At 46.9% G+C, this 24,822-nt stretch overlaps 1 protein-coding gene across 3 annotated transcripts; it reads left to right on the plus strand.

Annotated features, from left to right (window-relative positions):
* The first annotated feature begins 2,045 nt into the window (after positions 1 to 2,045).
* Positions 2,046 to 7,145, plus strand: Rps24 (ribosomal protein S24). Of its 3 annotated transcripts, XM_052189889.1 has the most exons (7): positions 2,046 to 2,153; positions 3,281 to 3,346; positions 3,439 to 3,648; positions 4,655 to 4,765; positions 5,312 to 5,329; positions 6,742 to 6,761; positions 7,064 to 7,145. In XM_052189889.1, exons 1-5 carry the CDS (start codon positions 2,151 to 2,153, stop codon positions 5,315 to 5,317), a joined length of 396 nt encoding a protein of 131 aa, XP_052045849.1. In that variant the 5' UTR covers positions 2,046 to 2,150; the 3' UTR covers positions 5,318 to 5,329; positions 6,742 to 6,761; positions 7,064 to 7,145. The 3 variants fall into 3 exon arrangements, with proteins under 3 accessions (XP_052045849.1, XP_052045850.1, XP_052045847.1); XM_052189890.1 differs by lacking the exon at positions 5,312 to 5,329; XM_052189887.1 differs by lacking the exons at positions 5,312 to 5,329; positions 6,742 to 6,761.
* The last annotated feature ends 17,677 nt before the right edge of the window (positions 7,146 to 24,822 follow it).

Here is a 24,822-nt window from a genome sequence, read left to right on the forward strand (position 1 = left end):
TGCCATTTGGGAGCCTGCTTTGGGGACCGGACATAGTTGTGTGTGTTTATATTTGTGCAGGCAGATGTCAGAAGTGCAGGTTGCTCTCTTCTGCACACTAACCCCGGTACTTGGATATTTTCCTTGGAATAATGTAGTTAATCCATTTTTACACTCTTCTTCACTTTATGCAAGGCATAACTTTTGGTTCAGGAAATGTTAAAAGCTTATATTGTATAAAATCAGAGATTCACACACATATGAAAAGAAACCCAAAATATATTTTGAGATAGGTTCTTTCTGTGTAACCTTAGTTGGTATGTTGGTGCTTGCTTTGTAGCCCAGGGTAGCCTCAAGTTCTTGGCTAATCCTCCTATTGAACCTCCTAATGAACAAGACTGGTGTGGTCATTCATAGGTGTATGCCACCACAGCTAGCTCAGATAGATACTTTCATTTTTTTCCCCATCCAGGGCTGGGCATTGAGCCCAGAGCCGTTGCATACTGAACAATGTAGACTGAACCCAGAGCCTTTGCACGTCAGACAGTTGTTTGTTTGTTTTTAAACAAAACTGCCTCGTGCATATGTTAAAGCTTATTTTTATGTGGTCTTAAGATTTTATTACCAAAATGTTTCTTTCTTTCTTTTTTTTCTTTTTCCGAGACAGGGTCTCTCTGTGTAGCCCTGGCTGTCCTGGAACTCACTCTGTAGACCAGGCTGGCCTCGAACTCAGAAATCCTCCTGCCTCTGCCTCCCAGAGTTCTGGGATTACAGGCGTGTGCCACCACCGCCCAGTTTTTTTTTGTTTGTTTGTTTGTTTTTTTGGCTTTTTGATTTTTGTTTTTTGTTTTTTTTTAAAGACAGGGTTTCTCCGTGTAGCCCTGGCTGTCCTGGAACTTACTCTGTAGACCAGGCTGGCCTCGAACTCAGAAATCTGCCTGCCTCTGCCTCCTGAGTGCTGGGATGAAAGGCATGTACCACCACCGTCCGGCTGTTAATGACTTTTTAATGAGGTTTTTCCTGTGTAATACTTTGGATTTTTTTTTTAAACAGGACCTGCAGAGAAACCCTGTCTCGAAAAAACCAAATCCAGAAAACCAAAAACCAAAAACCAACCCCCCCCCCAAAAAAAAGTCATTAACAACATGCAGTGCTGTGTGCATGAAGTAAGGAGGCTGTTAAGGCTTCTGCTGTTTCCCTTGGTGTAAAGTGAGGATGCTGACTGAAAGGCCTCTTTTTTCTTATTAATTAATATACTCACTTTACATCCTGATCAAAGTCCTCTCTCTCCCACGGGCTCTCCACCCCCAATCCCTAAGACTTTCTTAAAATGCCTTCAAGATTAACTTTTCTGGAGACAAGTTTTACTTTATTTTCCAGTCAGGGTCTCAACTATGCAAGCCTGATTGACCTAAAGCTCTCTTTGTAGTGCAGGCCTCAACTGCAGTTTTGCCTACCTCTGCCTCTTAGGCCTGGCTTGATTTAAACCAGTGGTTCTCCATCTTCCTAATGCTGCCTTTACTGCAGTTCCTCATACTGTGTCGACTCAACTATAAAATTATTCTTATTGCTACTTCATAACTGTAATTTTGCTATGATTATGAATTGTAAAATTGTAATATGTTTTCTGATGGTCTTGGGTAATCCCTGCAAAAGGGTTGTTTGACTCGCAAAGAGGTCGTGACCCTTGGGCTGAGAACCGCTGATTTAAACAAATGACCTTGAAAGCGAACTTTGCTGGGTGTACTAGCACAGGCCTCACAAATCCCAGCACTCAGGAGGCAGAAGCAAGTAGATCTCTTGAGTTCAAGGTCAGCCTAGTCTACAGCGATAGTATCAGGACAGCCGGAGATATATAGTGAAATCCTGTTTGGAAAACAACAAAATTCAAAAGCAGGAGGGAAAAGAAGCGAATCGGAAAGGTACGCGTGGTTGTGTAAGCAGAAATCAGCTATAGCTGATCCAATTCAGACCACTTAGCAAACAGTTCTGGGGGCGTGGCCGAAGGCTTGCGAGGTGTGACTTTGGGTACTTTCAGTCAGGCATTGGCGTGGCTGCCCCGAGGCCTTGGCCACGCCCCCACGTCGGGGCCCTTCCGTGCGCGTTGATATGATTGGTCAGCAGTGAACAGCTCTCTCTTCCTCCTCTCCAGCTCCAGCACCGTAGCCATCATGGTGAGTCTCCTCGGGCTGTCTGCACTATCCACCGCTTATCCGCGCCATCCCTGCCTGCTCAGGCCGGCCACTGGCACCACAGCCATCCAGGGCCCAGTTACTCTGCCCCGGCCTGCCTCTCGGAGGCCGGTCGCCCAGGGTCGCCGAGTCGCGGCTGTCCGGCACCGCCGTCCAGAACATGCCGGGCTTTGGGTTACCGGGTCTCGGCCACGGAAATCCCTGTTGAGCTTCTGGGGCTCAAGTGAGGCAGGCGCTGGCGGGCCAAGGTGATGAAGGCGCCTCCGGCTTGTGGGCCAGTGGGCCCCTCGAGTAAGCCAGCAAACTTAGCGGTGGAGTAGAATTTGGTGTCTTGGGAACATTAAGATGCTTGGAAGGGGGACCGCCAAAAAATGGCCTTGCCTATTTCTCTCAGGCTGAGTACTGAGCTTTGCGCCACTTGCGGGCTGTTTTTCTTTTAACTCATACATGGACTTGGTGCTACAGAGGCGGCTTGATCCCGATTTCCGGAGGCTAGTAACCATTTTCAAGTTGCTGATTTAAGTTGATCTCTGATAAATTTTTGTCTTCTTAAGCTTGCTGAATGCCTGCTACCACGGTACTTCTTGCTCTACTTAGGGAGAAAGTTAGTGCAGTCATGTGTCTGGGTATTCAGACTTACCTCCCCAAGCACTGGAGGCATTGGTTAAGCACATAGTGGGTGCTGGTAGTACCTAATAGCTGGTAGCCAGGGATTCTTAAATCCACAGGTGAGATCACAAAATCAATAGTAGTGAGGTTAAACCCAAGCCATAATCATAATTTAAAAGTCAAGTTAAGGATGACAGATGAGAGGAAATGAGTTGTTTAATGGTAATTTTTAGGAGGTTGGCTACCTGTTTTGGGTGCTTTTTGCCTTTTGTTTATAGCTTGTCCCCAATTCCTGCCTCTTTTTCTAGACTAATAACTTTTTAAAGTGGTGCTTTGGGGATCTTGCTGAGAGCCTTGTGAAGAGTCTGTCTGGAATGCCAAGACCAGATTATTAGTGGGTTAGGATCTGCTGTGGGAGGGGTAAGCTAGTAATTGCTGAAATAGCAGAGGAAAGGCAAGAGGTTGTAACGTAATCTTACTGACTTGTGTGTTATCTGCAGAATGACACGGTAACCATCCGGACCAGGAAGTTCATGACAAACCGCCTGCTTCAGAGGAAACAGATGGTAAGGGTCGGCGTGTCAAAATTTGTTTTTTATGTCTGCTTTTGAAGATGTAGTTAATTTTAACCAGTACTAAACCTTGCACGTCTTTTTAGGTCATTGATGTCCTTCATCCTGGGAAGGCAACAGTACCAAAGACAGAAATTCGGGAGAAGCTGGCCAAAATGTACAAAACCACCCCAGACGTCATCTTTGTATTTGGATTCAGAACTCACTTCGGTGGTGGCAAGACGACTGGGTTTGGCATGATCTATGATTCTTTAGATTATGCAAAGAAGAATGAGCCAAAACACAGACTTGCCAGAGTAGGTATCTTCTGTTCCTTTCTGGATGCGTGCCTGTGATTCCAGCCCAGGCTGAGTAAGGATGGCAGGTTAGATTTTGTTTTCCAGTGTATATTGGGATACATTTCGGGCCAAACTTGTGGTTATCTCCTACCTACCCACTAGCCCACCTCCATGTAGCTTACCTGGCCTTCTTAACTGGAACTCAGCAGTCTTTCCTAGCTTTCTAAGTAGTGGAATTGCAGGTGTGCACTGCCATACCTATTCTGTTTGAACTGTGCTTAGGAAAAGTTGGTAATCATTTTAGTGGGTAAGTTACCATATTTATTACAATGCACATGCAGTGCCTTTGAAAATGTATGACCAAACTTCATGTAGCCCAGAACGGGTAACAAACTTGACACTTGGTTGATGATTGGGATGGACCTGGCTGGTTTTATTTAATTCTTTAGGTGTTCTCACTGTTGCCCAGGCTGGCCTGGAACTTGTGATCCTCTGCCTCCAGTGTGGTAAGATGACAGGCACAGACTGCAATCTTGAGTTGTTTGTTTCATCAGGTTGTTAATTTGAGGCATGTCTTCTAGCACAGGCTAGCCACAAACTAGGAGTTACTTTACCCCAGTGCTAAGATTGTATAATGGTTGTATATAAAATATTTCCTGAGGCTATTTTTTGTTGAGATTAGGGCCACAGAGATTATCCTGCCTTTGTTTCCAAGATCTGGGATTAGAGGAAAGTGCCACCACACCTGGTTAGATATCTTTTTAAAGTGGTGCTTTGGGGATCTTGCTGAGAGCCTTGTGAAGATTCTGTCTGGAATGCCAAGAGCAGATTAGTGGATCTGCTGTGGGAGGCGGGTAGGTTCTCCATCCTTACTGGAGAAGTAGGAATTGAGCAGTGTTGTGTGTGGCAGCTTTTAAAAAGTCATTGATTTTTGTAAGGCTTTGTTTCAAAGTTCTCTTACTGCCTCAGCTTCCCCGTCAGAGTGGTGAGGAACGATTTCATTAAATGCACGCTTCTCTCATAGCATGGCCTTTATGAGAAGAAAAAGACCTCCCGAAAACAGCGGAAGGAACGCAAGAACAGAATGAAGAAGGTCAGGGGCACTGCAAAGGCCAATGTTGGTGCTGGCAAAAAGGTATGGTTCGTGGATGGCGCAGAAATGCCATTGGTGGTAAAGCGTGGTAATGTCTCTGAGGAGGGTTTTTCTTTTCTAAGTAATCTTTTTTGATGTTTTTCTTTTCCCTCTTCTGGACTGCAGAAGGTAACGTTTTGAGAAGCTCTGTAGCGTGGTAGTATCCTAGAGTAGTAGATTGGCCCACCTCTTCTGCCCATAGATTAGCACACTCCAACATAAGGCCACATTGGTTCAGCCATCCTAGTGGCTGCTTTTAAGGCCTGATCTAGAGATTACCTTCTCAGGCCCCTCAAGGGAGGACAAATCATTCTCCCGGGGAGTTCACTTTATTTTTTTAACAGGGGTGCTGGTTTTTGAAGCAGCTGGATCAATGTGGCCTGTGCTTTCCTCTCAGTTAGCTGAGATCACGGTGATTTGAGTAGTAGCTTTACCAGCTTTGCTAGCAAATCTCAACTAGTAGAGTGGAATTAAGGTGTTGGGTTGCTGAATAATCAAGTGTTCTGTGAATTTTTTCCCTCCTACTGTCTTGGATTTCTTGTTCAACAGAAATGAGCTATCTAGCAGGTACTGCCATTGGGCACGGTGTGGGGTGTGCCGCCTTCACTGAGCTGGCTCTGAAGCTTTGCATGCTGGCTTTTAGATGGTGGTTAGAGTGCAGCTTGTTAAGGCACCAGTGCCTGTTTTAAGTAGTATCTTAGCTATCAGAAGGAAAAGCTTACTCACATTTATGTTGGAACCCAAACACATGTTAGATGGAGGGTGGTGTCTCCTAAAGGAAGGTAGGTGCCCTGTTCTCCTTTACTTTGCCGTTCAAGTCTGGTATTCAGGAAATAGCTTTAGTGACCCATCCCTCTAGGATGCTGCAAGACCAACAGAGTCTCTTGGGAATGGCATCTGATCCAAGCTGGTTGGTCCTAGCATTTCTGTTAGCTAATCTCCTGTTCTTAATAGAAAACTTGAAGGTAACATACTGAAGCTTTGGGTACTATTTTTACCACATGCATTTTAGTCAAAATGGTTCCCTGTTTCACACTTACTGTGCAGTGGGATTAAGTTTGGTTTTAGAAATGTGCCCACTAACCTTCAAGCTGCCTGCCCGAGACCTCACTCACTCACTCACTCACTCACTCACTCACTCACTCAGAATGACTTGCTACTTTCCTGTCAGCACTGGTTAATGAACTCTGCCTGTAGACACACACTGCATAGGTACTGCAAATTATGCCTGTTGACCAGTACAAGTTATGTAGATTTGTCCTTTGAGTTAGAACTGAAGGACATGTGACAGATTCTTTGCCAGCCTCTGTCCCTCTGGAAAGTCTTCTGTGGAGCTGGTGATCTCGCTAACACCACTTTGAAAGACTCCTTGTTACTGAAGTAGTTTGAACAAGCACGTGAATCAATGGGCTTAAAATAGCAGTGTCCTGAATTTGTTTTTTAGAACATCCTTTGTATACAGTGGAGCTTAAACCAAGGGATTGGTCATATATTTGTAAAGTAATTGGAATTTTTATTTCAGCTAAATTTTTGTTACTGATTTGTATACCTTATGGTATCCAAGATTGATACAAAGTACTAAACTAGAAGAGATTTCAAAAGACTTTCCTAATATAGAGCCCTCCCATTGGAGTCTTAAAGATTCCCAAGTCTGGATCCTCTGCTTGGCACAAGGCTAACCTGAGCCAAAGGGTCCAGCCTCAAATGTGTCCTCCATCCATGTGCTGGTAGTGGCAATGCGGGTTCGGCCCCGCTGGCAATACTGCAGTTGCCTGTTACGTGGTTAACGTTGGAACTGTGGTAATCAGGGAGGGTGCTGGCAGCAGTGGGTGGTGTGCAAGGGATGCTGTGTACATGACCACAGGAGAGTCACCGAGGGGTCTGGTTGCATGTACTTCAGATAATTTTGGTGTTTAAAAGGGGACTACTAATGAACTCTGTTTTCCTCCTTCCCATCCCCCTTCCTGCCACTGATTCAGTGAGTGGAGATTGGATACAGGTATAATTCAAGCTATTATGTAGATCACTAGACTCCCTGTTACTGACATAGTTTGAACAAGCACGTGAACATTTATAAGTAGATTTGCAAGTGTAGTTTGTAACAGTACTAACTGTGACTGTGTCGACTTGTTTTTTGTTTCATTTCTAACTTCAATGTTAGTTTCTGTTTGTTTTCATCATCCTTACAGTTTCTGTTGTAGGTTAATACTTGTTCTGCATGAGTTATTTTTAGAATTTGTTGTTGAACTTGAAAGACCTTTTCAAAACTGTCACTGAATGAATTTCTTTCTCCATTTACAGCCAAAGGAGTGAACTGCGGTGACCTGATGTTGTGCTATGATGTGCAGATTTCTAAAAGGACAAATAAACTAAAAAGCTTCTACGTGTGTGGAGTCTGCTGCTTATTGGGCATTAGAAGAATGGTGGCTGCTCAGGTGTTGATGCAGTCCACCTTTGAGTGCACTGGGCTTTGTGTGTGTAAGGGGCTGGTACATACACATCCTGCCTGCGGGGTGGGGAGTGGGTGGGGGGTGTGACGGAAAAATAACTACATGGGCCAAAGTATAGGACCAGTTACTCTTAGGATTTGTCTTGACTGAACACCTGTGTCCCTAGACTACCTCTTAGTTCTTAGCAGCCAGGCCTTCCTCCCTCCCTCCCTGCCTGATGTCTAGCCCTGGCTGGTCTGGAACATAGACCAGGCTGACCTGAGCAGATCTGCCTTCCTCAGTCCTGAGGTCTAGCTGTGTCTCATTCTTCACATCTGACTTCTGGCCTTAGTTGAAGCTAACTCTGCTTGAGACTGTTAGGAGACAGCTTACCAGATCTTGTCTAGGCCAGGACTCCAGACTTGCCAGCCAGTGTTGTAACAGTGGCCCACAGCCACCAGTCCGGCAACAGATACTTTCCTTTGCCTGATACTGGGAGAGATGACAGTTAAGAGCCTGAACTGAGTCGTCAGGTGTTCGGTTGGCAGTTTGGGTAGGAGTCAACTGAGAGACATTACAGCTTCAGTTTGTTTGTATGCTGAAAGTGAAGCTCAGCCTATGTGGGTCCTAGGTGAGTTTTTCTCTAAAGGCTATTTCATCAATTCGTATGGGTCCTTGTGGGAGTCCAACTTGTAAATGCAGTAAAACTTGGGGCTGCAGAGATGAGTAGTTGGCTTCTGAAGATGTTAGATGGCTGTGATGTGCCACGGGGGTGCTGGGAAATGAGCCTGGGCACTCAGGAAGAGCAGCCAGTGCTCTTAATCCCCTCCTACTCTCAGGAGATTGTAATGAGACGTCTTGAAGCAATGGGCAGGTGAGATTTGGGCAGTGTTGGGAAATGGCTTCAAAGTGGGGAATCTACCCTCGCTGGAAACAAATGTGGGCTATGGGCTGGAGGCTACAGGGTTATGTGGAGTAGGATGACCCCAAGGAAACTAAACAGCAAAGGCTAGAATGGAGGCAGGTACAGGAGGCTGGTGGATCTAAGGCTAGCCTGGTTCTGGTGTGGCTAGGGCTACACAGGAGAACCCTTCCTGTTCCAGCAAGGGTTGCTGAGCTAGAGTTTGGAAGCAGAGGAGCAACCTGTGGGTACAGGAGCGACTGATGTTGGTAGGAAGTTACATAGCTGGTCTGTTGAAAGGAGTACAGCACAGAGATGTGCCTCTGCCTATTGAGTGCTAAGATTTAAAGGCCTGTGCCCAGCCAGACCACAGTTTTCTTAAAAATCAGGTGTCAAAGCTGATTAGCTGGGACACATGTGAAGGGTGGTGAGGATTCAGGGTGTGCATGGGCCTTTCTGTGGCGGACGTGGGCAGGGACAGTTGTACAGGCATGTCTCCTGGGCTCCAGAAAGTGGGCTGGGCTCTCCAGATAAACAACCAAGTCAGACTGGCCGCCTGTAAGCTTTCTTTGATGGCGGTATTTTTTAAACTAGCTGAAGCCACCCACCTTCCTATGTAATGGCTGTAGGCAGCCTGGATGGGCCTTTTCAGGTAACCAGCCTCTCTGCCTTAGCCAGTTAGCAACCTCCTCATCAGTCTGTCCCCTCTGCCACTTTTAGTTCCTCTGGGTGTTGTTTGGGTTAATGTCACACCGAGGGCTTTGAAGGGTGCCTGTTCTGACATTCTGAATCAAGTTTGAGGCTCAGGATGACAGAACTGTGGAGGCTAAAGGGTTTGAGCAGCTGACAGGAAGTGAGGCTGTGGGAAAACTAGGTTGTGTGTAAATTGTGTTGCTGAGCTTGGAAACTTTGGGAGCTGTATCACAGCCCTGATGACAACTAGATAACACTGCTCTCTTCTGGCTTTGGGCAAGCCTTTTATAAGAGTACAAAGTTGTTCTTACTAAGGAAAAAGCACAGCGCCTCCAGCTTAGCAGTAACCAGAAATTAATGAGAATGAAAGCGTAAGACTCAAAACTCCAGACCTTGTGCCTACTTAATGCGTGGTGTGTGAGCTTCCTTCCACGTAGGAACCATTAAGGGTGGGAAGAAAGGCTGGAGATGGCTCTGCGGGTGTAGTGTCTCCACTGTGGTGTTTGGGGTGCTGCGTTTGGATCGCCCCAGCACCCGTGTGTTCGTAGCTCTCAGTTGTCCTTCACTGCTCCCCTTCCTTGCCAAGGTAGAATTTTTGATTTGCTCCAGGGAGAGTATATTACACCAAAGGCATGGAGCTGAGGCAGGTTCATTATGTGAGCAGTGGTACTATTTACCTCCAGGGGAAGGTGTGTCTTCTAGGCTGCAGAGGTATGACAACTAGTAGTTTTAACTACCAGGTTGGGGGTATGGTGTGAGGGTGGGATTAGTATGCAGTTGCGTGACCCCAAGGTATTACTATATGTTCGGTCACCAAGCTGCTTTCTTTTGGGCATACCATTGGTCAGTGAGGTGCCACTTGCCATGGGGATACTGAACATTGGTAGCCAACCATGTTCCCCGTTTACCAAGTTAACTATGTGCACCACCAGTCCCTGATCCGGCACCTGGGGAGGAAGGATAAGCCAACAGGAGAGTAAATGTGAGGGTCTTGTGGTCTGGCTCCCGGAGTTACAAGCAGGTTGGGACATGGTGGCAGTCCACACCCAAACTTGCTGTAAGAACCTGGATACTGGGAGGTTTCCAGAGGTAACGGGGTTATGTGACATGATCTGGCTCAAACTCTTAAGAGCAGAGCCTCATTAGAGGCTGTGAAAACTGATTACGCAGGTGCACCAGGGGGTGGCTGTTCTGCGGTGGGGCAGGGGGAAGAGGGATGAGATGGAAATCTTCCTGGATTTATTTAGGTGGAAAGGGCTGGGTGATGACTGGTGGCCTCAGACAGTTGTCCTTTACTCCTGCTGTTCTTACAGCAGAAATCCCATTCTGAACGGTCCTCAGATCAGCAAAGACAGCACAAGCTCTCCTGAGTCCCCAAGCTCTCCACAGCTGTTCCTCTGTCCTTCAGACCTGTGGCCCTGTCTCCCAGTGTCTCCAGGCTGGGCATGAGGGTGTAAGACCTGTTGGAGCAGAAAGGGCATGGAAAGGTCAGTGGGGAACAACCCGAGGAAGAGCTGGTGTGCCAGACTTTTCTCATTCATTATTTTGGTTGAATAAAAGAAAATGCGGAGAATTAGAGATTGAACAGTAGATCAAGTGTCCTTGTCACATGCTGAGTTTTTCCACACAGAATACTTGAACCGTTTGACTGCTCATCAGGCATGATGGGAAGATTACGGCTGATGAGCTGGTATCTGAGTAGTGTGCAGGGAAAGGGGACCAGGCCAGGAGCCCAGACCGGTTCCTGCTCCTCAGCCTCCAGGCAGTCGGAGCCATGGGGGAGCAGAGGGCTTCCACCCTTCCCTCTATATCAGGTACAAGGGCTGGCTTGAGGAGGGAGGGTTTGTTAAAAATACTCAGCTGGTTGGGCGGTGGTGGCGCACACCTTTAATCCCAGCTCTTGGGAGGCAGAGGCAGGCGGATTTCTGAGTTCGAGGCCAACCTGGTCTACAGAGTGAGTTCCAGGACAGCCAGGGCTACACAGAGAAAGCCTGTCTCAAACAAACAAACAAACAAACAAAAAACGAAAACAAAAAATACTCAGCTGTTCACCCCGGTGTTCACTTTGTAGCTTGGAGTGGGAGCACTCATCTGAAAATTTAACAGCTTTGAGGCTTGGACTGAAAGTTCACTAAGGTCTTTTCTGCCTATGTCTCTCATGCGACAGATCCATATGTCCAAAAGAAGCATGCAAATGAAAGACAATACCACAACTACGGCTAATACAAATTCTGAGAACAGAACGAGGGAGCTGCTTAGTGAGCAAAGTGCTTGCTGTGCACGCATGAGGACCTGAGTTCGAATCCCTATCACCTACATAAAAGCCAGGTTAAGTGGGTCCTAGAACCCTAGTACCAGGGAAGCCACAGGTAGATAGATGTCTGGGAGTCTTCCCAGCCTAAGCCTAAGTGATGAGGTATAGGTTGAATGAGAGACCCTGTCTCAAAAAGTAAGGTGAGGATTAATAGAGAAGATCTGAGGTCTACCTCCGGCCTCCATATGTACGTGTGTGTATGTGATACACACATAAAGATTTATTGAGGTTACACTGGGATCTGAGTCTAGGAGGGAGGCACTATAATCCCCATTTTGCAGATGAAGAAGTTGAGGTTTACAAGGAGTTAAAATTACATAGTCCGATGAGCCAGAGTAACTCAGGATGCTCATGCATACTCACTCTAGCCACAGCACCACTGCGAACTTGTTAGTGTTGCAAATTTCAGGACCCTGCTCAGCCAACTACTGGAAAGTGAGAGTGGGTCCCAGTAACCTGAATTTTAACAAGCCGGTCAGGTGCATCTGGTGTGGAGTAAATTAAAGGACATTGGGAGAGGAGACAACGGTGGGAGTCAGCAAAGGATGCTTTTGATGGCCATAGTCCTGAACCTTCCTCGATAAAATAAAAGTGGTCCCTCCGGCCGACTTCCACGAGGGGGCACTGTGGGTTCAGGCTTGGAATCGCCCGCTTTGTTGTCAAGGTTCACGGAAAGCCTGAAGAAAGCCTGCTGCCAGATTAACAGAGGGGTCAGCCTTTCTTCTTCCGGGAAGGTCTGCCGGGGTGGTAATCTTGTTTGCGGGATTCAGCCCTCATAGTGAAACTGAACCTGGAGGGCTTGCTGCTGTTCATATGTGCATGGAGATGTCTACCCATCCGTGGGGCAAGGTCTCTGCAGATCCTCTGCAAACAACATTCCCCTTTTGTAGCTGCCCAGCCAGGCAGCTTACAGTTCCTTTGGAGAGCAGAGCACTAGAATCCCAGTAGCCGATTCTGGCTCCGCATTCAGCATGCTTCGGTGTCATAGTGCTGTCTTGTTTAGATGGGGGCCAGGAGCCATCTACAAGTCTTTGCTTTGTGATTTGGGGCAATTTTCCTTCACCCCTGGGCCTCAGTTTCCCAGCTAGGTTGAGGGGCGTAGCTTTGATTAGGTGGCTCTCAACCCATCTTTCTCTTCTGTGTCTAAAAATCCTGCCCTAGGGAGGAAAGGAAGAAGCCAACAGACAGCCTTTCTCTGTCTCCAGGTCTACGAAAATGTGAACGAACCACTGTTCAAACATGTCCCCGCCCCCCACCCCCCACACACACACTACAGCAGACGCTTCTGACATGTAGATCCTCTGCTCTCAAAAATAAGTGTAAATGCACACATGCAAATAAATACATACAAATCCTGCCCCAGGGAGGCAGGGAAGAGCCCAGCTTGTGCTTTGAAAGACGTGATTTGAGGGGACTGCAGGAGCAGTGACATGACATCCATCTCCGGTGTCCATTTCAGTAAGCCTTTCCAGGGACTTGCAAGGCAGTAAGGTGGAACCTACCAAATTGGATTTTTTTTTTCAGGTCCTTAGATACCCAGGATTTGCCTCTATATAGATTTCTATTCTGTGTGTTTGGAAGAAAGAAAGATTTACATTATGGTCTCCTCTTGGCTGTACTGTTTATTCCTTCGGAAAATACATTGCCTCAGAGTGACTTCAGCGTTTCCCTCCTTAACACAGGCACTGGTGTCTTATGTTTACAGTGGCTGGCCACTCAAGCAGTTGAGTGCCGAGTTAGGCACTGAGCCTCTGGCATTGCCCAATACGAGCCTAGGGAAATGCCCAGTACCAAGCAAGATTCCAGCCTTCTGCTGATTCTCACCATGACTGATGATTCACAGTGTTTGGCTGGAAATTGCTCACCCCACCAGCAAGACCAACCAAGGAGGCGCTAAGCCTGCACAGTGGAGGGTGCACATGAAGCGAGATGACTCTATCTGCTTTCCCAGAGATGCAGAGGGAAGGTTTTTGGCTGATTTACTACCTCCACAGAAGTGTGGAGAGCGTCAGTGACTTGCTGAGGTCTCTCAATTTGTTAATGGGGAGGAGGAAGACTGGGCTTCAGGCTGCTTCACCCATAGCTCATGCCCCTCCTGACAGCATGTGTCATTTGAAGAAGCTCAGGTGCATTTATACATACACAAACATTGACCCCCCCCACACTTCTGACACACACACACACACACATGTCCCCTCAACACAGACCTGCTTGTGGTGCTGGGATGGAGCAAGCAGGGAGAGAGAAGGGTTTATCTGAGAGGCACCTCGGTCTCTTTCCTTACACCGCTGAGTTCACGAAGCTCCATGATCCCTTCCCATTCTCTCTAGCTCATTGTCCTGTGTCTTCCCTTACAGTCTGTCACTAGCACAGAGGCAACCCTTGGGAGGATGAGGCTTGACCTCTCAACCTGGGCAATTCCTGCACCATAGATTCAGTGGGCTGGGAGGAGATCTTGGCTGCTAGTAACTTTGGTTCAGTGTAAAGAGCCTTGAGTAGGCAGGACACTTAACACTCCTGCACACAGGCTTGGTGGACGCAGGAGTTCTCTGGGGTCAGCAATGGCCCCGATTGGTTTGTTTCCCTCCTTCGTTCTCTCACATGGGTGCTGTTGTATGGCGTATTAGACAAGGAAGCAAATGCTTGGCATAAGAGGTGTGAGGAGAGCTTCACTGTGAATGACTAGGTGAAGGCAACATCTCCTCCATCCCTAGCACACTTGAGAGAGGTCATACCTGCTTCACATAGGCCAGCTCTAGCCCAAACCATCCGTGGAGAATGGCTTCGGGACCAGTACCAGCCTTTGCTGTGGCAGAAGGAAAACAATGGATGCTTGTTTTAGGATCCTTTTGACCAAAGTCCTCTGGAGAATGAGGGTTTTTTTCTTTTTGTTTTTGTTTTTTTGTTGTTTTTATTAGAAAACTGACAGGTATTTAGCAAAGAACTGAAAAACAGTGCTGGAGGCTTCTCTGGGACTGGTGCAAGAAAAATCACTCCAGAACATGAGCAAGCTTTATGCTCCAGTTTCTCTACATCTTCTCCAACACTTGTTAGTATCTGTAATATTGATTTTAGCTGCCAAACATAGCATGAAGGGGTGGGTAAGTTAATTATGGTTTTGGCATTTTTGACACAGCATCTTATGATGTTACCCAGGCTTGCCTCTAACTGGATATGTAGCTGAAAGCAACCTTGAACTTCCAACCCTCTTGCCTCTACTTCCCAAGTGCTGAGACTATAGCCCTCCATCACCATACCTTGTCTTACTTGCTGGAGAGCAAACCCTGGGCTTCATCTATCACTCTATCAAATGAGCTACATTACCAGCCCTGTTTTGTTTGTCTGTTCATTTGTTTGTTCGTTTGTTTGAAATAAGATCTCACTGTATGATTCAAGTTGGGTTTGAACTCACTCCATAGCTATCTGAGTTACTGTTCTATTGCTGTGAAGATACACCATGACTCTGGCAACTCTTATAAAGAAAGCATTTAATTAGAGTTTGCTTACAGTTTTAGAGCATTAGTCCTTGTTTATGGTGGGAAACAGACAGTAATGGTCTGTATCAGTAGCTGAAAGCTTTAAATCCCCATCCACAGGTATCAAGCAGGCAGAAGGAGACAAAGAGCCTCCTGTGGGCTTTTGAAACCTCAAAGCCTACTCCCAATGACACACCTACTCCAATGAGGCCACGCCCCCTCTTCCTTCCCAAAGAGTTCCACTAACTGGGGAGCCAAGCATTTAAACATGTGAGTTCACAGGGCCATTCTCATTCAAATCCTTACAGTAGCCTCGACTGGCATTGGACTTGAGATCTCCCTGCCTTAGCCTTTCTAGTGCTGGATTATAGGTGCCTGCCACCACACTGAGTTTCCAAATGTCTTTTTTTGTGTGTATGTGTACTCTGGGGATCAAAACCAGAGTCTTATTTCTTCTATGCATAAGTTTATATTATAAACTAGAACTAAACCTCCAGTCTTCGTTATAGTTTTCATTTACATTTCATAGTAACTAATGGTTTTGCAAGGCATGAGGCCACATAACTTTAATTGCAGAACTCTGGAGGTATAGACTAGTATATAATTATGAGTTTGAGGACAACCTGTTCTATATAGCAAGTTCCAGGACATCCAGAGCTACACAGAGAGACTATCTCCAAAACAAACAAATAAACAAAAACAACCCAACTAATGGCTTTGACCATCTTTTCATGTGCTTATGTGAGTATATGTTGTTGTATTGTCATTTCTGCTGCTATGAAAAATACCCTAACTAAAACAGCGTTGGAGGAGAAAGAGTTTATTGTAGCTCATAATTCTAGGTTCCAGTCCATTACTTTGGGAAGTTACAACAGCAGGATCTAGAGACTGCCAGTTACATCACATCTATAGTCAAGAGCAGAGAGAAATGATTACATACATGTTCAGTTGTTGTTTTGCCCTCATCTAGGTTTCTCCTTTCATACTGTTCAGGGTCCCCTGTCTAGGGAATGGTGCCACCTACAGTAGACTGGGTCTTCCTACATCAATTAACAACCAAGATTATTCCCACAAATATGTCCTCAGACTCTCTTTTCAGATGATTCTAGGTTGGCACATTGACAGTTAAGACTAACCAGCACATAAACCTTAAGAAAAATATCTTTTGAAAATCTTTTCTCAATATAAAATTAGGTTATGGTGTGTGTGTGTGTGCGCGTGAGTGTGTGTGTGTGTGTGTGTGTGTGCACATGTGTACTTGGGTTAAGGACACATCAGGTCTGTGAACATGGGTGTGATAGTCAGAGGACAACCTTGGATGTCAACCCTTAGTCATTGTCTGTCTTGTTTTATGAAACATGTTCTTCTTGGCTTGGACATTGACCAGTAGGCTGGCTGGGTAGTGAGCCCCAGGGACCTCTGCCTCTCTAGCACTGGGATCACAAGTGTGTGTGTCATAACGTCTGCCCTTATAAACAAACAAAACAAAACAATAAAACTCCATGGATTGTGGAGATTAAGCTGATGCCCTCATGCTTGCAAGGTGCTCACACCACTGACTGGGCTATCTCTCCAGCCCTTATTTACTTATTTGTGTTTTTATTTGTTGAATTGTAAGGAATCCTCTGTGTGTGTGTGTGTGTGTGTATGTGAGGTGTAGGGGACAAAACAAGATAGTGCACATGCTAGCTAAATTCTTTACTATTGAGCTACAACCCTAGTAAGATGGGCACCCATTTGTTTGTTTGCTTGCTTGCTTGCTTTGCTTTGAAACTGTCTTGCTAAACTGACTGGGTTGACCTCAGGCTATTGTATAACCCAGACTGGTCTAAAATTCTCACCCTCCAGAGATTACATGCCACTAGCTCAATTAGTATTCCCAGCTGAGGGAAAAGCAAACTAAAATTGAGAATTTAAGAGACTATCTGAGAGTCGCTTAATAGGTGTCTATTGGTGTCCCATCCCATGCCCACCCCTCCCCCCAAACCTCCCATGGGTTGACTCCTAAACACGGTGACTCCTTGCTCCAAGAAGTCCCACCCTTAGATCTCACCCTGGGGGTGTTTAGGGGTGTGATTAACTAGATCCCTCCAAAGCAGGAGTAAGGCCCCAAATCTAAATGGAGGTAATGTAATGTCCTGATGTGATTTCCTATGAATGTCCAGCTGTCTTCTTTAGAAGAACACTGACTCCTGGAGCAAGGGCAGGGGTCTGCTGCTCTGCCATGTCTTATGGCTTTTCCTAGGGGTTATATCAGGCTTTGAAATTACAATTTGAAAATCCATGTACAATATGACAAGGGGGCTGCCTTCTGCTCATGGTTGTGTGTGGCCTGTTGGCCTGTGAGGGGCTTTTACTTGGGAGTGAAAAGGCAGTTGTTCTGTTGGTCATGGCTATCCTGCAGGAAAAGCCTGAAAGTAGTCCTGGGCCTGGAAGCTGAGGGAATGGGTGTGGCTGGGCAATAGGTCATTTATTTATTTATTTATTTATTTATTTATTTATTTATTTATTATTTTTGAGAGGAGGGTTTCATATAGTTCAGTGTGGTCTAAAACTTGCTATCTAACAAGGAAGATGATCTTAAACTTCTTTTTTTTTTTTAAAGATTTATTTATTTCTGTATATGAGTATTCTATTTGTATATATACCTGCATGACAGAAGAGGGCATCAGACAGAAGAGAGCATCGGGTCCGGATACAGATGGTTGTGAATTGAACTCAGGCCCTTTGTAAGAACAGCCCGTGCTCTTCAGCGCTGAGCCATCTCTCCAGCCAGATCTTGAAGTTCTGGTCCTCCTCCCTCCGCCTCCCAAGTGCTGGGATTACAGATTTGTGCCACAGCTGGCTCCTCCAAGCCAGGGCTCTCTGCACAGCAGGCAGGCAGTCTTCAGCTGAGGAACAGCCCCCAACCCAGGAGCGAGTTCTTAAAACTCAGAGGTAATGGAAGAAGACAGGAGCTTCTTGGGGACAGTGAGCTTCCAGTCCCCGTGGGGATGCGCAGAGGCTGGTTGCTTCTGTGCTGGGACTTCCTTAGAGCCTCTCCCAGCCTTTTTGTGAGGCGTAGACTGGAGGTGGGCGACATTTAGGGTTTCTTTTAGCCCACAAAGCCTGTATGTCATGGGTTCTGATTTTATAGGGACTTCCTGTCCATGCAGCTGAGATTGCTCCCAGCCCAGATTTGTCATGTCTCGCTGATCCCGAGGGCTAAATTTGGAATTTAATAATAACACTTTGGATTTATGTAGCCTGTTTCCTTGGAGGCGCTTCATCCGTCATCCCATTAATTCTCATAACGTCCCTGGGCGGAAGGTGAGTGAGCAGAGAGATGAGAAGGGATCTCTCTCTCTCTCTCTCTGGCTTCTACACATCCTGAAGGTGAGAGGAAATGGCGGCTATGGGAGAAAGCTGGGACCTGCAGCTTGACCTGCCTTATTGTCCCCTGGGCTGGCCCTCGTGGGAACAGGTTGCCTTTGGGTAAATTGAACATCTCTCAAAAAGATGCTCCTGTCTCAGGCAATCTGTTGGTAGTTTAGTTCACCACCACCACCAAAAAAAAAAAAAAAAAAAAAAAAAGTTTACGACTTACCTATTGTACACACAAGTACACAAGCTCCTAGTTTTAAGTTATCCTACTAATGGAGGGGGAGACTCTGTATCATGAAGCCTGAGCCTTAAGGTGCAGTGGGAAGGGCACTGACTGTGTCAACTGTATCAGAGGAGGCAGGCCACAGACCTCAAGATGGCTTCCGTGCAGAGAGAGGGGCCTTGCAGTCTGGTGCTGAGACTAGCAGTCGGCTTTCCTAACCAACTAGATAGCGCACATCTGGAGGCAGAGCCATGGAGCCAGGGGAGGTGGAGGACTCCCCGGGAGCCAGGGGAGGTGGAGGACTCCCCAGGAGCCAGGGGAGGTGGAGGACTCCCCGGGAAGGGAGCTACTGGAAGGAGCTGGGGAAGGTGAACAGAACTGGAAGGGAAGGAAGGGCGGGGCCAGTGGAGTGCTGTAGCCATTCCTTTTCTCATCCCTCTGACCAACTATTTGGCACCAGCGGCTGAAGGGAGGAGGAGATTACTTTGTCTAGCAGTTCGAGGGGATATGGCCCATTATGGTGGAGAGGGTGAGGTGGAGGTCACACTCTGTCTCCACCCAGGAGGCAGAGAGAGAAGAACCCTGGTGCCCAGGCTGTTTTCCTCCTTTGTATTCATCCTGGGACCCCAGCCATGGAATGAATAGTCAGCCCAGATCTTAGCCCGAGTCTTTCCCACTTCACTTAAGTCAATCTAGAAACTGACTCCTAGGCACGCCCAGGAGTTTGTTTCCTAGGTGATTTGATATCTTGCCAAGTTGACAATCCATGTTAGCCATCACAACAGCCTTGTTAGACAGGGGGGCTGACTTTGGGGGTCATGTCTACGGCAGAGCATACTGTCAGTGTCTTCTACTCAGAAAACTTTCAGGGCAGCCAACTTCGATAATCCTCCCAGGCTCTGTCACTTCAAGCCTGGGCATTTGGAATTCAAGCTGGCTTGGACAGTCATTCCAGCCTGCAGTCGGGAACTTCTTAGTCGAGCTTCAGAAACCCAGGGCAACAGACCTACAACCGTAGACGGCGGCGGTGGCGGTGGGCAGATGTTATTTTTAAAACTACCTGATACTGCACTACTCTTGCCATTTCCCCTTTGGAGGTGAAGGGATCGGGTTTAGGAGCTGCAGATGTGACGCAGCCCTCTTCAGAAAGAGCAGGAAGCACCTGAACAAACCTAGAGATGTGCTGGGACAGAGAATGTGTGGGAAAGGGGCTGGGGGTGAGGGCAGGGCTGGCTGAGCGGGGTGGGTGTGGGTGGGTGTAGCAGCTCTTTCCAGGGTGGGCTGTGACTAGAGGAGGCACGTGAGGCAAGAGTGTGAATCATCACGTGTGCATCATATAAAGTCCTGGGTGAGACGTGGAGGCCCTGGGGTTCTGTCTTCATGTACTTCCCTCTTCACTGCTCTGTGGATGGCAGCTTGGCCCTTCTTACCTGACTGGATTGAAAGCCTCATTTCTCTGCAGCCTGGAGCCTTCCTCTTCTATCCCACAGCTTGTTCTTTGGTACCGTCTCGTCTTTCCCATCTGGAGTCTACCTGCTTACCTCCCGTCACTCAATCCTTGCCTAAGCCATTGACATATGTTCTTACCCGTGTCATTTCCATACTGTGCCCCTCACACCTTTGTCTCTGCAGTTATCCCTTTGATACAGGGTCTCATGTAGCCCAGGCTGACCTCAACCTTCACTGATATCAGAGGCTGATGACCTCGAATATTTCTTTTTTTTTGTTTGTATGTTTGTTGTTGATTTTGTTTGTTGTTTGTTTGTTTTGTTGTTTTTGTTTTGTTTTGTTTTGTTTTGTTTTGTGGAGACAGAGTCTCACTCTGTAGCCTGCTGCCCTAAACCTGCTATTGAACTCATGAAGATCTGCTTGCCTGTGCCTGCCTCTTCCTCCTGAGGACAGGGATTAAAGGCATTCCTGGTGGCTTTGAACATTGAATCCTCCTGCCTTGGTCTCCTGAGTCCTGGGGTTATAGGCATGTGCCACCGACTCAGCATGGAGCTGAAGATGGAATCCAGTGCCTGGAACATGCTTGGCAAGTGCTTTGCCAACTGAACCACACCATTAGCTGTTACTCCTCTCCACTTACTTTATCACTTAGCAGAGTGGCTTTATGAAAATATCAACCCGATAAACTTGCTCCCTTGTCCCAAGCTCCCCCCCACTCCCACCCCACCCCCACCCCACCCCCACCCCCACTCCCTGGGGCTTCACATCTGCCCCTTGGCCACATCTGTGTCTGTGTTAGCACTTCTGTGGGCTTTTGTTCTCCTCAGCGGACTCTTTTTTTTTTTTTTTAAAGATTTATTATTCTATGTAAGTACACTGTCGCTGTCTTCAGACACACCAGAAGAGGGTGTCAGATCTCATTAAAGATGGTTGTGAGCCACCATGTGGTTGCTGCGATTTGAACTCAGGACTTTCAGAAGAGCAGTCAGTGCTCTTAACTGCTGAGCCATCTCACCAGCCCATGCTCAGCGGGCTCTTTCAGGATCTTTTTGGTCACCAACGTCTCCTGCCAGAAAGGAAGCACATGAAGGCAGAGGCACTTGGGGATTATATGTGTCATTCCTGCCCCCTGCTGTGTCCTTGCGCCTCAAATATTGTCTAGCACACACTAATAAGCATTTGTTGACTGACTGACTGACTGACTGACTGATTGAGTAGAGGCTATGTGGAAAGGACTGGGCTGGTACACGGGCAGGGAGAGCAGCCAGGAGGTTGGGGCAAGAGTTCTTTCTAACACAGGGTGATGGTAGCGAGGGCAAGATGGAAAAATAACTGGATCCTTGAGAAGCTGTATAAAGACTTCAGTACCCCTGGGCTCCAGTTGTAGAGGCTAATCAATCAATATTATTTATCATTTAAAAATCATTAAAAATATCTATTTAAGGTGGATTAAAGTGGTTAATCTATAGCCAGGTGTAGTGGCATATGCCTTCAATCCCAGCACTCTGGGAAGCAGAGGATCTCTGTGAATTCAAGGCCAGCCTAGTCTCCAGAGTGAGTTCTAGGACAGCCTAGATAGTGACAGGCTGTCTTAAAAACAAAATTATCTGTTAGCTGTCATTGAAAATAGATTTTATTTTTTTGCAGGGCATGCCAATACAATTTGTAATCCCAGCACTGGAGGATGGAGCCGGGGGCTAAGAGTTCAAGGTCAGCCTTGAGTACAGATTGAATTTGAGGCCAGTCTGGGCTACATGACACCCTGTTCCAAATGACAATAAAAATTTTAACACAGATTATACCAGACTGCGTGCGTGTGTCAGCATGTGCATCTTGAATGTTATGATATGCGTAGCATGTGCATATAGGTACCTGCAGAGGCTAGCAGAGGCCAGCAGATCCTCCAGAACTGGATGTGCACCTGGTTTTGAACCCCCAAAGGTGGGTGCTGGGAATGGAACCTGGGTCCTTTGCAAGAATGGCAAGTGGTCTTAACCACTGAACCATCTGTTTAGCCCTGTGCATAGTCAGAAGGCAGGAGAGGAGAAACATATGTAGTTACATCACATGCAAACAGCAGGAGACAGACACACAGACAACTTGAGTACAAATAAAAACAAATCAGACTCTTGGGCAGATTGTAGATTAGAAATGATGAGCTCCAAAGATCTGCTTTCATTTTACTCACAACCCATACTTTTCTGGGACCAAGAGCGAGTGTAACAGTCAGGGCGAGAAAGAGTCCAGACAAATGGCCCCGCCCTTCTGCTCAAGGGAAATGCCCTTGCTGGTATGAATATTTGGACACCAGGCATTGACACAAGTTGGGGCAGAGCCTGACCCAGCTTTTATTTGAAAAGCCTTCAAGCTTCTGCCCAAGTTCTTGCTCCATACTAGCCTGGAGGGTAGGGGCCAAGAAACACGCTAGAGAGTTTCTTCCTGAAAGGGGACAGTGTGGTTTTAGCCATGAGAGAAATCTGTCCCCCTGCATTGTCACAGTAGTCAGTGGCCACCCCTCAGACAGAAGACCCCCCCAGGATGAAGCTGACGTTTGGAGCTAGTTTTTATTTCCCTTCTGTTCCCACTGTCTCCCTTAGCTGGGACGGCAACTGCCTCTACTGCCACAGTTCCTGCACATACAGGCTTAGACATAGCGAGCAAGTACCTGCTGTGGACTACAGATGGGGTTCTTCATCTCTCTGTGCCCATTGGTGAGGTGACCTGTGTGCTCCTTTCTGAAATGTTTAAAAATGTATGCCCGAGATGGGTGTGGTGGCTGGCATCTATAAGCCTAGCACTTGGGAGGTTGGAGTAGGAGGATTATGGATTTGAAGCCATTGGGGGCAACATTTCAAGATCCTGTGTCAAAACAACAACAATAACAACAATAAAAATAGAAACATATATTTACAAAGAAAACCATGTTTGTTAAGGGCATATAACAAAATGACTACCTGTTTGAACTGAGCACCCACTGATGCTTTTTTTCCCCCAAATTTTGTCCTTTTTTAGGCTGGATTTGGCTCAGGCTGGCCTTGAACTTGTCTCTGTCTCTCTATTTCCCTGTCTCTGTCTGTCACTATCTCTCTATCTCTCTGTCTCTGTGTCTGTGTGTATGCGCGTGCGCATGTGCCTGTGTATACATGCATGTGGGCTTGGGGTTTGCCTCCATTGTGTTCCTTTATTTCTGTCTGCCTGGCTCTCATTCATCCGGCTATGCTGGTTGCCCTGTGCACACCAAGGAACCCGGCGTCTCACTGCTCCAACCAGTGCTGGGCTTATGGACATGCACCACTACACCTAGTTTTTCATGGGGGTTGGGATTTGAACTCAAGCCCTCATGCTTGTATATCAGGTGCTTTGCTGACTGAGCCATTTCCCACCACCAACCCCTGCTGCCCCAAGTGCCTTTTTATTAATACATTCACAAACATTCTATCCATGTACCCCATAAGGGGGTACTGGTGAGCCCCAAGTTAAGAATCCCTTAGTGTAAGGCAGTTAGAGAACATTTCTACACATGCACGTATGAGACTAGGTAGCTGTGTGTACCTCTGTTCCTACATACCAGAATCCTTTTACACACACACATGCACACACACACACAGCTTCAAAAGTCTCATCTTACACCTGCTGTACACACACAGGTGTGTGTGCATCCAAAACCACATTTACACATCTAAATCTAGCACAAGAGTCCACATTCCATGCCCTGGAAGTGAATCCACAATGGATGCCCATGCCCATGCACAGGGACATGTGTGACATACACAGGGTGGAGACACAACATAGCTGGCTCCATCAGAGCTTTCTGTACACCTATAAACACAGTTAGGTCCCAGGCCACTGGGTGGCAGACGACAGGGAGACGTCTGTAAGCCACTGACTACTGTGACTTACAATACCAGATACTGTCTCTAGCTACCAAGGGGTCTCAATTTAGGAGGACAAAAACACCAACCAACCTACTCCCCAAAGCATGAACTGATGGGACAACAAAGCCTTAATCTGCATCCTCACGGGGACAGGGATTTATCTGATGTAGCCACCCCAAGAGTGGGCCACCAGGGAGCCCTCAATGGAGGCTTGTCTGACCCTCAGGGGCAGCAGGCCTATGGGCCCAGGACAATGCTGAGACGCCCTCAAAGGAAGACATTCTTCATTGGTAATGAACATTATGTCTGCGGAAACTAATGGCTCCACCTCCTATTCAGTTTATGTAAAATAAAACAGGCCATATGTTGCTGCTTCCAGAGTTTGGGTGTTTAAATTAAATGTTGTTTAATGAATATTCAAACCCATTTGCTCCAAAGTTGTGCTCAATGTGGTGGCGGCTTTCACCCTCCCCCTTCCCCAAAGCCCCCTCCCCACTCCAGTACCCAGGGTATTAAGCCATTAGAACGGGGTGTGAACATCCAGGCATCTGTCTTCCAACGGGAAGTTGATATTAAAATGCCTGAGCAGATGACAGTATAAAGACGTACAGTGAGGGGGGCTGGCGAGTTTTTGTTGTTGTTGTTTAGTAATTAAGACTGAGAGGCTTTTGACTTGAATTCTACGTGTGTGTGTGTGTGTGTGTGTGTGTGTGTGTGTGAGGAACAGAAGTAGGGAGCTGAGAGGCGGTCCCCACTTTGGGCTCCACAGTGACCTCTGCATAACAGGCTTATTGACGAGTGTCAACTTGGTGGTGTGGAGAAATGAAATAGTTTCATTTTTCCCCAGCCGCTTCTTATTGCTGAACCCTGTCAAATTACCTTTAACACTGGCTGGAGTGGAGTCTGTAACTTGACAGCTGTGGAGGTCAAAACTACAGGTTTCAGGCTGGGGATATAGCTCAGTTGGTACAGAGCTTGCCTAGCGTGTTCAAAGAGCTGGCTTCAGTCCCCAGCCCTGTGTAAAACTGTTGTGGCACTGGCCCATAATACCAGTACTTGGGAGGTAGAGGCAGGAGGGTCAGAAGTTCATGGTCATCTTTGGTTATATAGTGATGTCCAAGCTAACCTGGGCTACATAGAACCTGGTGTCAAAAATACACCCCCACACCCACCCCACCCCCCCACACACACACATGCACACATGCAGATGTGCTCACACACTAAAACAAAACACTCTGGACCTTGAAGGGCTGAAATTTCCCTTTGACTCATTTAGGTTCACACCTGGACTTGGAAGACAGGAGGAGCCATAGAGACATTATCTATTGCTACTCTTC

Source organism: Apodemus sylvaticus, chromosome 8 (assembly GCF_947179515.1).
Source record: "Apodemus sylvaticus chromosome 8, mApoSyl1.1, whole genome shotgun sequence".
Classification (NCBI taxonomy): domain Eukaryota; kingdom Metazoa; phylum Chordata; class Mammalia; order Rodentia; family Muridae; genus Apodemus; species Apodemus sylvaticus.

Coding starts and splice junctions, on each gene's coding strand:
- Rps24 (XM_052189887.1), top strand. Junction 3,347..3,438: donor TGCTTCAGAGGAAACAGATG/GTAAGGGTCGGC, acceptor ACGTCTTTTTAG/GTCATTGATGTCCTTCATCC. Junction 3,649..4,654: donor CAAAACACAGACTTGCCAGA/GTAGGTATCTTC, acceptor CTTCTCTCATAG/CATGGCCTTTATGAGAAGAA.